The 12869-nt window shown below is 59.2% G+C and overlaps 2 protein-coding genes across 2 annotated transcripts in view; one reads left to right on the top strand and one right to left on the bottom strand.

Moving 5' to 3' along the window:
* The window catches only part of SLC5A10 (solute carrier family 5 member 10), a 40241-nt gene extending 32573 nt beyond the window's left edge, over positions 1-7668 (top strand). Inside the window, exons 11-16 of the mRNA XM_071815268.1 lie at positions 2866-2973; positions 3374-3524; positions 5658-5826; positions 6455-6670; positions 6846-6927; positions 7114-7668. Of these exons, the coding sequence (XP_071671369.1) occupies positions 2866-2973; positions 3374-3524; positions 5658-5826; positions 6455-6670; positions 6846-6927; positions 7114-7280 (893 nt within the window). The 3' untranslated portion in view covers positions 7281-7668. The remainder of the gene's footprint in view (positions 1-2865; positions 2974-3373; positions 3525-5657; positions 5827-6454; positions 6671-6845; positions 6928-7113) is intronic.
* A 97-nt stretch (positions 7669-7765) lies between these two features.
* Positions 7766-12869, bottom strand: GRAP (GRB2 related adaptor protein). The gene is made up of 5 exons (XM_065850865.2): positions 12718-12869; positions 11474-11571; positions 10150-10272; positions 8594-8762; positions 7766-8356 (listed from the first exon to the last, which is right to left on the bottom strand). The coding sequence occupies exons 1-5, from the start codon at positions 12793-12795 to the stop codon at positions 8171-8173; spliced, it is 654 nt and encodes a 217-aa protein (XP_065706937.2). The 5' UTR covers positions 12796-12869; the 3' UTR covers positions 7766-8170.

Raw genomic sequence — 12869 nt, 5'->3', positions numbered from 1 at the left:
TGAAAAGAGGAAAAGCAAAAGAGTGAATCATCGCTCCGCCCTGCCCCACCTGCCATCACATGCTGCCTTCACGCATTCCCAGCCCTGCTGCACGTTAACTCTTTCAGCTGATGCTGGCCTCACACTTCTGCCCCGACCCCGGGGTCCCTCGGGACCATGTGGGAGGTCGGTGGGTGGCTGGGGAGGGGTTTTGAGTGTTTGTCATTAAAAAAAAGTCTCTTCCCTAAAATCTCCCCCTGGTAAGCCAGTATTTTCCAGGAAAGCAGCTCTGTCTCGTGGTTAACCCCTCCTGTGCCGAGCACAAGGATCCTCATGCTGCTGCGGGAGCTCAGAGCCCAGGTGGGTCCTGGGGGCAGCACCAGGTTGGAGCTGCCATAATGACTCAAAGCTGCACCAGGGGGTTTAGACCGGACATGAAGAAACGTTTCTTTACCAAGAGGTATGTCAAACACTGGAAGAGGCTTCCTGGGGAGGTGCTTGATGCCCCAAGCCCGTCGGTGTTTCAGAGGCATTTGGACAATGTCATTAATAACATGATTTAACATTTGGTCAGCTCTGAAGTGGTCAGGCAGTTGGGCTAGAGATCATTGTAGGTTCGTTCCAACTGAAAATAGTCTATTCTTATTCTATACAATCCCCTTCCCAAACATTCCTCTTCTTTGGCGCAAGATTTGCAGCAGGGACACTGTCATAGCACTTGACCTTGCTATGGCAGATTGCGTTAATAATGGGCAAAATACCCCCACCCTGGATTAATCAGTTGGTGCTTCCAAGCCAGAACCATGGAGCTTTATACTTGGAAACTCAGATAGAGATGAATTTCAAGAATCAAGGTCAGGTTCTTGCACCTATGCAAAAAAAAAAAAGAAAGGGAAGCGCCAGGGGCTGCGTCTCGCTCCCTGGCGCTGGAGCAGCTCAGCTGGATTCGCAGCCGTGGAAATGAGCCCAGCTTGAGTCAGGCTCCGCAGGCAAAGCCGCCCGTCTGTCCGGGTGCTCGGCCACCAAAGTGCTCCTCTGTGCAGACATGGTGGCCACGCAGCATCCCGGCTGCCCCATCCCTGTCCAGTACTCATGGTGTGGCAAAGGGTCAAGCTCAGGGAGGGATTGGAAGGAATTTGGGCTGTTGAGAGGAAACAGTGGCTTTTCTCCCTTTGCGTTGGAGCTAAAGGGTTTACGCAAGTGCACAGTAAAGGCTGGTAAAATCACCCCCCTGCCCACCTCCCAGTATGAAATTGTGTGTCAGATTGTGCCCAGCTCTGGTCTGTGGTGTGCAGGAGGTGGCAGCGGGGACAGGGGGATGCAGGGATGTGACAACTGTGTGTTGGGATCAGGATACGGAGGGAGGAAGTGTTTGGCTCCCACTGAAAACGGGCTCAGGTGGTTTTCCAGATGGAGCTGATGACTTCACGGAGAAGCTGCGCTGACCCTGCAGGGGTTTCCTGGTGTTGGGACATCACCTCCACACCACGACATGGGCAGTGAGGGGTGCAGCAGAGGCTGAGGGTGTTGGAGGCAAAACTGGGTATTTTGGGTGAAATCCCAGTCCTGTTGAGCAAGCGGTGGTGGCCACCTTGCTGGGACAGCAAGGGTGACAGAGCTCAGCACCCCTGTGGCCCAGCGGGTCGGTCCCCACCATTGCGGGTGTCCCTGCTCAGTCGCCCCAGGCTGACCCAGCCGGACAGGCAGCACCCGGCGCAGACACAGCACTGGGGCTGGCTCCTCCTGGCTGCAGATGGAAGCATTAATTACAAGCTAATTAATTTCCTAACTCTAACAGAGGGATCTAATAACAAAACGAGGCAGTGGGGAATGACACTGGGCTCTGTTCCCAGCTCTGGGGCTCCGACTGCTCTCCATGGACTTGGCTCCCGCTTCCCGCACGCTGCCGGGTCCCACCGAGCGGTTCAGTGGCAGCGCTGAGCCCTGGGGCGGGTGTTTCAGTTGGGCTGTAACACCCAGACGCTGCTTTGCCCTCTGGAGCATCTTCCACCCACCGGCTGCCAGCCATTTGCATGGAGCCGCACACAACGTGGTGTTTGAGAGAGGGGGAAACTGAGGCACCGAGTGATGATGACAGCTTTACTCACAGCTGCTGGAGGACAGAGTCACTGGGGCCCTGGCATTGACTCTGATCCTGGGGAAAGGCAGCCCAGGCTGCGCTTTTTGTAGTGCTGGGCTTTTTTAGGGCTGAGCGTTGCCTGCAGTTTGCTGCCTGCACCCCATTGCACCCCTCACTCCTTTGCTGAAAGCCCTGGGGTGTCACCAGCTGGTATTTGCCTTCCCTAGCCACTGGTGCTGGGGGTTGGCCAGGGGCTGTACCCTGTTTTGGTGGGGGTCACCACACAGGAGCACTGGGACGATGCTCACGGTTGTGCGTGGGGATCACCCGCGTGACTCCCTGTGCTCCTGGGTGGGAGGATGCAGAACCGGGCAGCCCATCCATATTCATGCCTGACATTAATTTCCATCCATCTCAATATTTTATGAGCATAACAATTAAAATTTTAAAAAGGGGTTCAGCGCTCGTTGAGACATGGAAGCTGTTGGGCGTTGACAGTCCTGGTGAGCTGCCCAGCGCGTCCCGGGTGCTGCCCATGCGGGGTAATTGCTGCAATGGTGCATGAACCCACCTGGCCATGTGCGTGGGAACAGGTAGCACCTCCAGCCATGTTCCCAGATCCTGGGGGGAGCCTGTCCTGACTCTGGAGACCCCCCCCGGGGCAGCTGTTGTTGGCTGTAAATGTGGCTGTAGTCGAAGGGCTGATATCCAGCCTAATGGGAGGGGATGCTGGGGGAGGGAGGGGACTCTGGGTCGGTCTGCATCTGATGAGGGGTCCTGCCACGTCACTTACTTTTGTCTCCTAGATGCTGTGGGCTGCGTGGACCCTGAGGAGTGCACCCGTGTGTGTGGGGCTGCCGTGGGCTGCTCCAACATCGCCTACCCCAAGCTGGTGGTGGAGCTGATGCCCAGCGGTAGGTGGGTGGGGGAGGGGGGGCACTTCCATCTCCGCTGGGGTTTGCTGCACCCCAGGGCTGCCTGTGCAGCCCGTCACGGTTTGAATTGTTGGGGGGGACCCTGTGGGTTGTCTGGGGGCTGGGATTGTTCATGAAACAGCCCATGCAGACCCATAGGTGATTGTGGAAGCGAGGTCAGGAGATTTGGGTGACCCCAGGGCATCCCAGGGTGCAGCTGGGTGTCCCCAAACCCCGTGTTTGCCCCAGGGGAGATCCCGGTGTGTGCCTGAGGAGGGGAAAGCATTACCCTTGGGTAAAGTATCTGGGTTATCCCATCCCATCCCATCCCACCCCATCCCACCCCATCCCATCACTGCCCCCAGTTCAGCTGCTCCCTGATGTTCTCTCTCCTCCGCAGGGCTGCGGGGGCTGATGATCGCCGTGATGATGGCCGCGCTCATGTCGTCCCTGACCTCCATATTCAACAGCAGCAGCACCCTCTTCACCATGGACATCTGGAGGAAGCTGAGGCCGGGGGCTGGCGAGCGAGAGCTGCTCTTGGTGGGCAGGTAGGAATGGAGGGTTTCGGGGAGACCATGGGTTTCGGGGAGACCGGTGGGGCTGGTCCAGCCCTTTGTGATCTGCCTTTGGTGCCTGGGAGCCTGCAAAGTGCCTGTGCTCAGCCCTGTTTATGAAAGGAAAACAAGCCCTGGGATTATTTGATGTATGAAAGTGCTGGAAAGGCAGACAGGGTGTTCGGGGCGTTTGGAGGGGCAGGGCTGTTCCTCGCCGCCTCCAGCCTGTTCCCCAGGGGAAGTCGATGGCTGCTCCCTGCCAAGGTCACAGGCCAAGAGCCCAGGGGACCATCACCGGGTGGCAAAGGGCAGCGCTGCCTACACATGCCCCAGCTGCTCCCAGGGGGACCAGGAACCCACCTGCGTGCCACGCTCAGGGCGGCAGAGTCAGCGCTGGGGAATGTCCCGGTGCAGTGCTGGGGCGCATGGGGAGTGACAATGACAAGGAGAGAATCTGGGTCAGGGCTTTGGCTGGGCTGTGCTGGGGCTGTGGGGAGGGTTGGCTGGTCCGGCGGCTCCGGGAGCAGCTATTTCTTGGCACCCTCCGTCTCCGGAGGGTGGGAAGGGGATGGGCATCCATCCCAGGGAACCACAGCCTCGCACAGCTCCCCCAGAGGAACTGGGGTGCTTGTCTTGGGGCCTCGCCCCGCCCTGACACTGGCTTCAGTGACAAGGGGTGTAATAACACCGTGGAGCTTTCGTGAGGGTGGTTAATGAGCGTTTGCGAAGGGCTTTGCCTGCCCGGAGCAGGAGTCGCTGCTGCCGTCGATCCCTGGCGGTTCGTTCGTGCATCGGGCGGTTTGTGGGCTCAGGGTGCTGTGAACTGCCGCCGCCGTACGGCCCCACGGGAACATAGCAAATGATAAATGTTCTGGAGATGAAAAATAAAGCTCTTTAAGCTGCAAGTTTGAGGTTTTCCTACCTGCCAGTGCAGGGACATGCGGCTCACGGTTGCTTCTGAGCAGCCATCGGTGGGTCTTGGCCACCTTCTGTGTGCCCCATCTGGCTCCGCATGGGGAGAGAAGGGATTTTCTGGTGGGACTGGAGAGAGCTGGGGCCAAGGGGTGTGAGCTGCAGCCACAGCCATGCTGGTGGCTGGAAATCCCCACTGGTGTTCACTGTGTGCTCTGTGTTGAGGCGATGGCACGGTGGTGAGAACACCCCATCCTCCCCAGATCACCCCAGAACCCCACAACATGTTGTGCTGGGGCTCTACAGCATATCCCCACCTGGACCCTGACCTGTGGAGGGGCTCATGGCCACCTGGCACCCCCAGCTCCCCACCACACTCAGACACTCCGTTTTTCCCATGACCTTTTAGCATTGTCTGTGTCTTAAAGACATATGAAATATGGGGTTTTCTCCCACCCCTTGGGTCAGGGTGTGTGTTTTGAGGCTGCTTCCTCTTACCAGCTTGCCAGGCAGGTGGGGGGACTCCATCTAGAGATGCTTTCATTGCTTTTTTATTTTATTTTTAATTCCTCCTGCTTTTTGAGATGAGCAGATGGAGACGTAGGTAATTCTGCAAAGCTGTAAACAAGCTGAGCTAAGCTATAAATATGGCAGCTTTTGGGACGTGTCCTGCCCAGCCTGCCTGCTCAGACTGGGCCTGAAAAACTGGAGTTTGGCCAGCGCCTCTTGCTTTGGAGGAGGCTGATGCTGCAGGGTGCAGCAGGGCTTTGGGTGAGGATGGGGACGGGGGGTGCTGGGGGACAAACAAAGCCCTCTGTCGCAGCCTGGCCGGGGGGAGCTGAGCTCAGTACACGTCCCCAGCTCTCAGCTGGCTGCTTTGGGCTGAGGACATCACCTAAACCTGGCTAGAAGACTCAGTCTCGGCGACTGGAGGCTTTTCATAGCAGAAGTTCCCACTGCCCGGTGTTTCCCCAGCTTAGCAGCCCCCTGGCTGGGCAGGATCCTGGGGAGTACTTGCCCACCTGAGATGGAGCCGGCACTGGCATAATTGTCACCCTTGGTGGCCATGGGAATGTTACCTGGTGCCGAGCATCCTCCTGCTGACCTGCCTGTATCCGCCAGTGCTGGGACCCAACCCTGGACCCAGGGACCTCTCACCGCCACGGTGATGCTGCCCGGGACTGGAGTCTGACCCCGTGTCACTGCCGCTCGCAGGGTGGTGACGGTGGTGCTGGTGGCCCTCAGCGTGGTCTGGATCCCCATCCTGCAGAGCTCCAGTGGCGGCCAGCTCTACGTCTACATCCAGGCTGTCACCAGCTACCTGGCTCCTCCTGTCACCGCTGTCTTCATTCTGGCTGTCTTCTGGCCCCGAGCTAACGAGCAGGTACAACCCTGGGTGGCCCTGGAGACAGCTTGGGTGCCCTGCTCCAGGGATACAGTGGGACTCAGGAGGCTGGGAAGTGATGCTGGAGGGTTTTTGGGAGAGGAACCGAGTCTGACTGGTGTTTCTCTGGGGAGCTGGTGGGTCACTGGTGCAAAGAGGAGGAGGAAGCAGGTGCCACCATGCATGTGCACCAAGTGTGGCATGGCTGATGGGGCGGGCAGCGGACAACCCCTGTGGAGGGAGTGCAAGTTTGAGCCATGGCTTGACTGGCCAAGGTATGGGGTTTTTTCCCAACGAGCAATTTAAATTGGTTATTAGGAAAAATTTCTTCCCCAAAAGGGCTGTGGGGCATTGGAACAGGCTGCCCAGGGCAGTGGTGGAGTCACCATCCCTGGAGGGTTGAACAGATGGAGATGAGGTTCTCAGGCACATGGGGCAGTGCCAGGGGTGGGGTTATGGTTGGACTCGATGATCTTGAGGGTCTTTTCCCACCAAAATTATTCTGTGATTCTACAAATGTGCAGCAGCTGCTTGACCCTCTCCTAGGGCTGGCTGGAGGGAGCAGCTCCCTGGGGGGCTTTTCCCCTTCACAGGGTGACTGTTCCCACTCTGGATCTTTCCTGTGCAGGGAGCTTTCTGGGGGCTGATGGTCGGGCTGGCGCTGGGAATGGCCAGGATGGGGCTGGAGCTGGCTCACCCCCCGCCCCGCTGTGGCACCCTCGACCTGCGGCCCCACATTCTGGCCAGCATCCACTACCTGCACTTCGCTGTGCTGCTCTGCGCCATCACGGGTGCCATCGTGGTGGGGGGCAGCCTGCTGACGCCCCCACCACCCCTGGCCCAGGTGAGCGGGGCACCTGGGACCCCCCACCCCGGCCCTCCTGACTGTGCCCACCCACCGGACCCCCTCAGTCATGGATGTGGGTGTCACGCAGCTGCACCCCAACCTCAGCCAGGGGATCGTATGAGGGGGTCTGTCCCAGAGGTGTTTTCTCACCAAATCTCACCATGGTTTCCAGCTAAAGGATCTCACCTGGTGGACCCTCTCACGGGAGCCGCCCCAACCCTCCATGGATGGCACATCCCAGGGACCCCCTGATGGTGAGTGTGTCCTTGGGGGTGTCTGGCAGGGGACACATCTTCAGTGTCTCTGCTCCCTGCCTGTAATGGGCGTCAGGACAGCATGGATACGCCATGCCTCAGTTTCCCCAGGGCTGTGCCACCTGCCTGGATGTGGCTGGTCCCCACGGCCTCCTGTCCCCTACACTTGCCGTCTTTCTGTGCCAGGTTCCTGCCCAGCCACCCTAGGCAGCCAGCAGCCATCAAAGCCTGAGAGACCCCCAACCGTGGCCCTCAGGGACCCCACAGAGCCCCCGTTCTGGGCCCGCATCTGCGCCACCAACGCTGTTATCCTGATGTGCGTCAATATTTTCTGCTATGCTTATTTTGCCTAGTGGCCTGCCAGACCCCCGGCACATGGGAAAGGTGCTGGGAGAGAGGGGGAGAAATGGGGATTTGGGTGATAGTTTTTATTTGTCACATCTTGGGACATGGGATGTTTAAATCCACTGGGCGTTCTCAGCGTCATAGACTCTGAATGCATCCCAGCAGGGTTGTGAGGTGTGTGTGGGGGCATTTGTAGGGTCAGTGAGACCCCAGGAGGGGTCCAGGGAAGGTACTGGGGTGAGTGAATGGGGCTGCAGAGGAAGGAAAACCACAGCGAAGCAGTGAATGTGGTCACAGGACCACTGTGGTGGCACTAGAAAAGGAGCAGCCACACTCAAGGGTGTCACCCAAACACGTTTTACTAGCTCTAAATAAAAATATAATGTTAAAACAAAAGCCACAATTTGCAGCTATGAACAGCACTGGCAGGACTGAATCTCCCCAGACCAGCCTTGAGCCCCCACACCCCTCTGCAGTGTTACCTGGGGCCTTGCTTCCAGGGTCCAGAGAGGAGTGAAGGTTTGGGGCACAGGTGCTTGTCCCCTCCATTGCTGCCGCCCTGCTGGGTCACGGCTTCGAATAAGTTTTTATGGCCCCAGTTCAATGCTCTGTGCTCTCACCCCGGAGAGCACCCACAGGCGATGCCTGCGCTGGGACCATGGGGTTCTCCTGCGTCACAGAGAGCCAAAGCTGGTGTTTTGGGGTGCCGGGAGCCAGGCAGCCCCTGGATGGAGATCACTCTACCAACGACACAGCCCACACGCCACTGGGACCACATGCGTCGGCAGCCCCAGCGTTGGAACAGTCACCGTCCGTGGGGACAGAGGGACGTGTGGTCTGTGTGTAGGCACAAAGCAGCTCCGGTGAGTGGGGGGCAGCAGGGGCTGTGGTGCTCCCGTCACTTGCGAATGGGGTGGACGTAGTTGCGGGGGAAGAGGCCGACGCGCCCGTAGATCTTCCCCTGCCACCAGTTGGGGTCAGGGCAGTCCAGGACCTCGATGATGTCCCCGCGGAAGAAGGGCAGCTGGGAGCTGTCATGGGCCGAGAAGTCGAACTGGGCTTGCACAAATTTGGGTCTCCTCACCTGGAGGAAAGTCAAGGGCAGGCGTTGGTGGGGGGAGAGGTGCCCCCATCTACCAGCCCCTCTGCACTGGGTTGCACTGCTTGAGTTCCCAGTGTGACAGGGAGGTTGTGCCACCATGTAGCAAGGACCAAGGCACAGGGTGAGGGGGTACCTGGGGTGTCTCTTCGAGGATGGGAGATGGGAGCTGGGGAAATGTTCAGCATCACCTCAAGCACAGCCCCATCCCCTGACAGTTACCTCCTGGGTCTGGTCCTCGTCCCGGAGGAAAATCTGCTGCTTTTTGGCGATGGTGGTCGTCCTGTAGAAATCCACCAGCTCATTCAGGGAGTTGAACTTTTCCTCCCAGAGGAAATACTTGCCATTCCTCTCCCTGAGCACCTTGAAGTGCTGGACATCCTGCCCGTAGCTGCAGGAGGAGAATGGATGTTACCATGGCTGCAGGATGGGGGCAGCAACCAACCCCCTTCCAGCATCACGGGCAAAGCCCAGGAGCTGCTCACTGGTTTGGGGCTCTGGAGGGGCTGTGGGGGGTACAGCTGTGCCCACAGGTCCCCCTGCAGCCGTAATGCCATGGCCAGGGGTGACAGTGGCACTGGGGTCACTCCTGGCCCTGCTAGCGAGGTAGTGGGTGACTGTCCCCAGCATGCAGGCAGCTGAGACCTGACACAGCTCATCCCACACACAGAGGAGCTCAGAGCCTGGAACGGTGGGATGCCTGTGGGGTCAGGGCTGGCAGAGCACCAGCCACAAGTGACTTTGACCAGGAAACAACTATGGGACATCTCTGAGAAAAGTGTGATGAGAGCTTCAGGTCTCAGCTCAGCACATACAGGAGGAAACTGCAAAGGCTAGGCTCAGGCTCCCAAATCCCCTGCGACCCCAGGGATCCCCAAGCCACAGGAGGATGGGCAGGCTGGGATGTCCCTTACCATGCCCTCAGTGTGTACCTGGGGGTGGCAGGTTGGGGTCCCCCCACAATGCAGGGTTGGTGTGAAGACCCTGTGGGGACCCACTGCTGCCAGACCCCCAGGCAAGGGCAGGGACCCGGCCACACTGGTGATGCATGGCAGAACACTGCTCCCTTTCATTATGAGCAAGAACCTCCTTAAATGCTTAATTAGAGATTAAGCAGCATGAGAAAGTGCCTGGCTGGCCTGGGGCCAGCTCCTGCCACCCCAGCCCTGGGCAGGGAAGGGGCAGTGATGGGGTGTGAGCCCTGGGGACAGGTTCTGCCTTTGTACAGCCCAGGGTGCTGATGTCAAAATCATCGCCCCCGTGGCGTTGGGATGCTGCAGCCCTTTGTCCCTGGGGATGCTCTGGGCACCTTGTTCCTTCAGGCCATGTCTCCCGGGCTGTGCTGGCAGCTGGGCCCCAGCCCCATCATTTCCCACATGGCTTGATTTAGGGGCGCCCCAGCAAGGGACCCCAGCAGTGATGCAGACCGGTGGTGCAGGCAGGGTGCGGGCAGGGTGCAGGCAGGAAGTGGTGGGGATGGAGGTGGAGCGTGAGGCTGCGGAAGGGAGGAAGGAGAGGAAGAGGAGCAAAAAAAGGAAGAGGAGGAAGGAGAGAAAGCAGAGGAAGGCCTTGTGCGAGGCTGTGCCTGGATGTGCTGGGGATGCAGCTCCACAGCCCCCAGTCCCTTTGAGACAGATGGGGCAGGGAGCTCGTCCCTTCCCCAGTTCCATGTCGAGGAGCACACACAAGGGTGGTCTGATGCCTCATATCCCAAAGTGGGGGCTGCAGGACCCTTGCTCACCCCACCATCTGTCCATCCACGTCCCAAGGCCGCTTACTTGACGGAGATGGAGAACTCCCCTGGGCTGCTCTCACTGTCGCGGATCAGGAAGGCTCCCAGGTGCTGGCGCTGGAGGAGCCGCTCCTCTGCCAGGTGCCGGGAGATCCTGCCTGCGTACCACCTGCCAGGACACTGGGCTCAGCCATGTGACACCCCCTGACACCCGGGGACACCCCAGTGCCACATCCTCACCCCATGGGATGCATGTACCGGGAGCCCTGGTGCAGGTGGGTATGGGATCCCTACTGGGCACTCCACAGGGCCATGACCCCCCAACAGCAGCTTTTCCCTTCCCTTCCACCCCCAATTTGTCACAGCACTTTGGCGGAGATGGGGGGACAGCAGGGTGCTGCAGGTGCTCACGTGTCCCCACGCAGGGTTCGTGCAGCATCACTGACAGCTGCAACCACATCCTGTCACCCGGCTCCCCACATCACAGACCTCATCCTCCACTTTGCTGCCTGTCCCCACACTTGTCCCCACGTCCCACGTACCCCCTGTGGGAACAGCCCTGCCACATGCTAAGTGTGTGGGGGGGCTGAAGAGCAGAAAACCAGGATGAAACCCTTCCCGCCTGCATTGCTGACAGCTGCCAGAGCAAGGTGGAGGAGCAGAGTCTCTGTGAATTTGGGAGCCCCTGCCCACAGACACCTTCTGCTATCTGTTAAAATTGTCCCCTGAATGATCAATCATGGACTTTAGCACAGAGCATCTCCCGGTGCCATCCCCGCAGGTGCTGCAGGGCAAAAGCTGCATCTCGCCTGTCCTGGTTTGTTCACCAACACTGGGGAGGCCACGGGATCTGCCCCAGGCTGCCTCGAGCCCACGTGTTCCCGCTCCCCAGCCACAGCCGCGAGCAGGTTTTGCGATGGCATTTAAATGTGATTTACCAGGGGATAATGATACATAAAACATAGGTTAAAGCAGGGATGGATTATGCTGGGCTTTAATAACATGGTAATAGGATTGTGCCTAATGCAGTCGTAATCCCATAACGCTTTGTTGTTCCCCAACTATCATTTATTTAGCGGGCAGCCCGGTGTGAGGGTTGGATTTCTGTGTGTTGGGGGGACATGAGCACGTTGCTGCCTCCTGTCTCCCCTGGCAGTGGTGGCAATGGCAGAGTGACCCAGCAGGCAGACCCCATGGCTCTGTGACTCAGTTTCCCCACATATGGGACTACCCTGGCTCATGGCAGACCTTTGGGCATCGGGATGCACCATTGGGATTGCTGCCTGGGTGGTGGGAGAGGATGTTCTGGTGCCGGTGGGTGCTACCAGAGTGGGGCTGCGAGCCCCCCATCCCTATGGGATGGCACTTACGGGTGTGGCTTGACCTTGATGTAATTTTTGGGGACGAAGCCCTCGCGGCCATACAGCTCAGCCTTGTACCAGTTCTGGTCATCTTCCATGTTGAGGATCTAAGGCAGGAAAGGAGCAGGGAGGTGTCAGCCCAGCCACTGTCCCCATGGGAGAGCAGACAAGTGGGGTCTCCACCACTGCCCCAGACGCCATGTTCCCCACTGAAACCTGGGGAAAAGTGGGCTCTGACAAAGGTGACATGGTTTGGGGGGACCTGTACAGAGCTTGGCTCACAGTTGGTCTGGCTCACCGTGGGTTCTGGGGGGTGCCCAGCGGTGCCCCAAACCCCTGGCCAGAGAACGGGGTAAAATCTGTCACTGGAGGAACTGGGGTGGCAGCCAGCCCCCTGTGTCCCCTGTGGTGGTGACAGCTGGGTTCTGCATGGGAGGACATGCCCCAGTGCGAGCAAGGGGTGCTGACACCCGCTTCCGCGTGGCACTGTTTTCCAGCCTCCCCCGCAGGGGCCCAGCACAGCTGTGCAAACAGGATCCGAAACCCCGCAGCACAGCGCCGAGGAAAACACGCCAGGGAGGCAGGGACGGGCACGACAGCGGGTTTGGGGCCCTGGGTTACAGCCAGGCTGTGTCCTCGGCGTCCCCGGGGCTGGGTGCATCCATGGGGGGCTCCTGGGTGCGTGGGGTCCGGGAGAAGCTACCAGCATCTTGGCATCAGCCCCGCAGGGAAGGGCGAGTGGCTAGGCAGAGTGGCAGGGAGTGGGTGCCCTCATCCCCACCACAAGGCCACAGTGCCCTGGGGGTGTGTTGAGGGATGTTTTGAGCCCCTTTGAAGCTCTTTGGGATGCCAGGTTGGTATCTGGGTGGGCACATGGTCCCTGCAGCCCCCGGTGCCACTGAGGGGAAGGGAAAATGTGTCCCAGCCCTGGGGGGCTGCCGAAGGGCACAGCTGGTGGCACCAATGGCCAGGGAGGCCACATGCCTTGTCCCAGGTGGGACTTCTTTGGAGGTGGGGTTGGTGGTACAGACAAGTGGTACCCACCACTGCTGGGGGTGCTGCTCCGCACCCCGAAAACCTCAGGGATGGCTGCTTAAACCGCACAGAAAGCCCCGAAGAGGTAACAAAGCCACGTGCAATGAAGGCGACAGTGTCACCCCGTTCCATGTGCCCGCTCTGTCCCCCAAATCAGCAGCATGCACCTCCCCATGGCTCATGACCCCCGCGACTGGTGACCCCTCTGCTCCCCATACCTTCAGGGTGTCCCCTTTCTGAAAGGGCAGCTCGTCTTTCTCTGTCGCCTGGAAGTTGTACAGAGCCACTGACTCCATGGCGCTGGCTGTCACTGGGCAGTGGTGAGGGTCCCAGGGGGGTCACCGTGCCGGGGGGGGGACTGCCTGGGGCT

Source organism: Patagioenas fasciata, chromosome 15 (assembly GCF_037038585.1).
Source record: "Patagioenas fasciata isolate bPatFas1 chromosome 15, bPatFas1.hap1, whole genome shotgun sequence".
In the NCBI taxonomy this organism is placed as follows: Eukaryota; Metazoa; Chordata; class Aves; order Columbiformes; family Columbidae; genus Patagioenas; species Patagioenas fasciata.
This window is presented reverse-complemented; position numbering and strand designations above follow the sequence as displayed.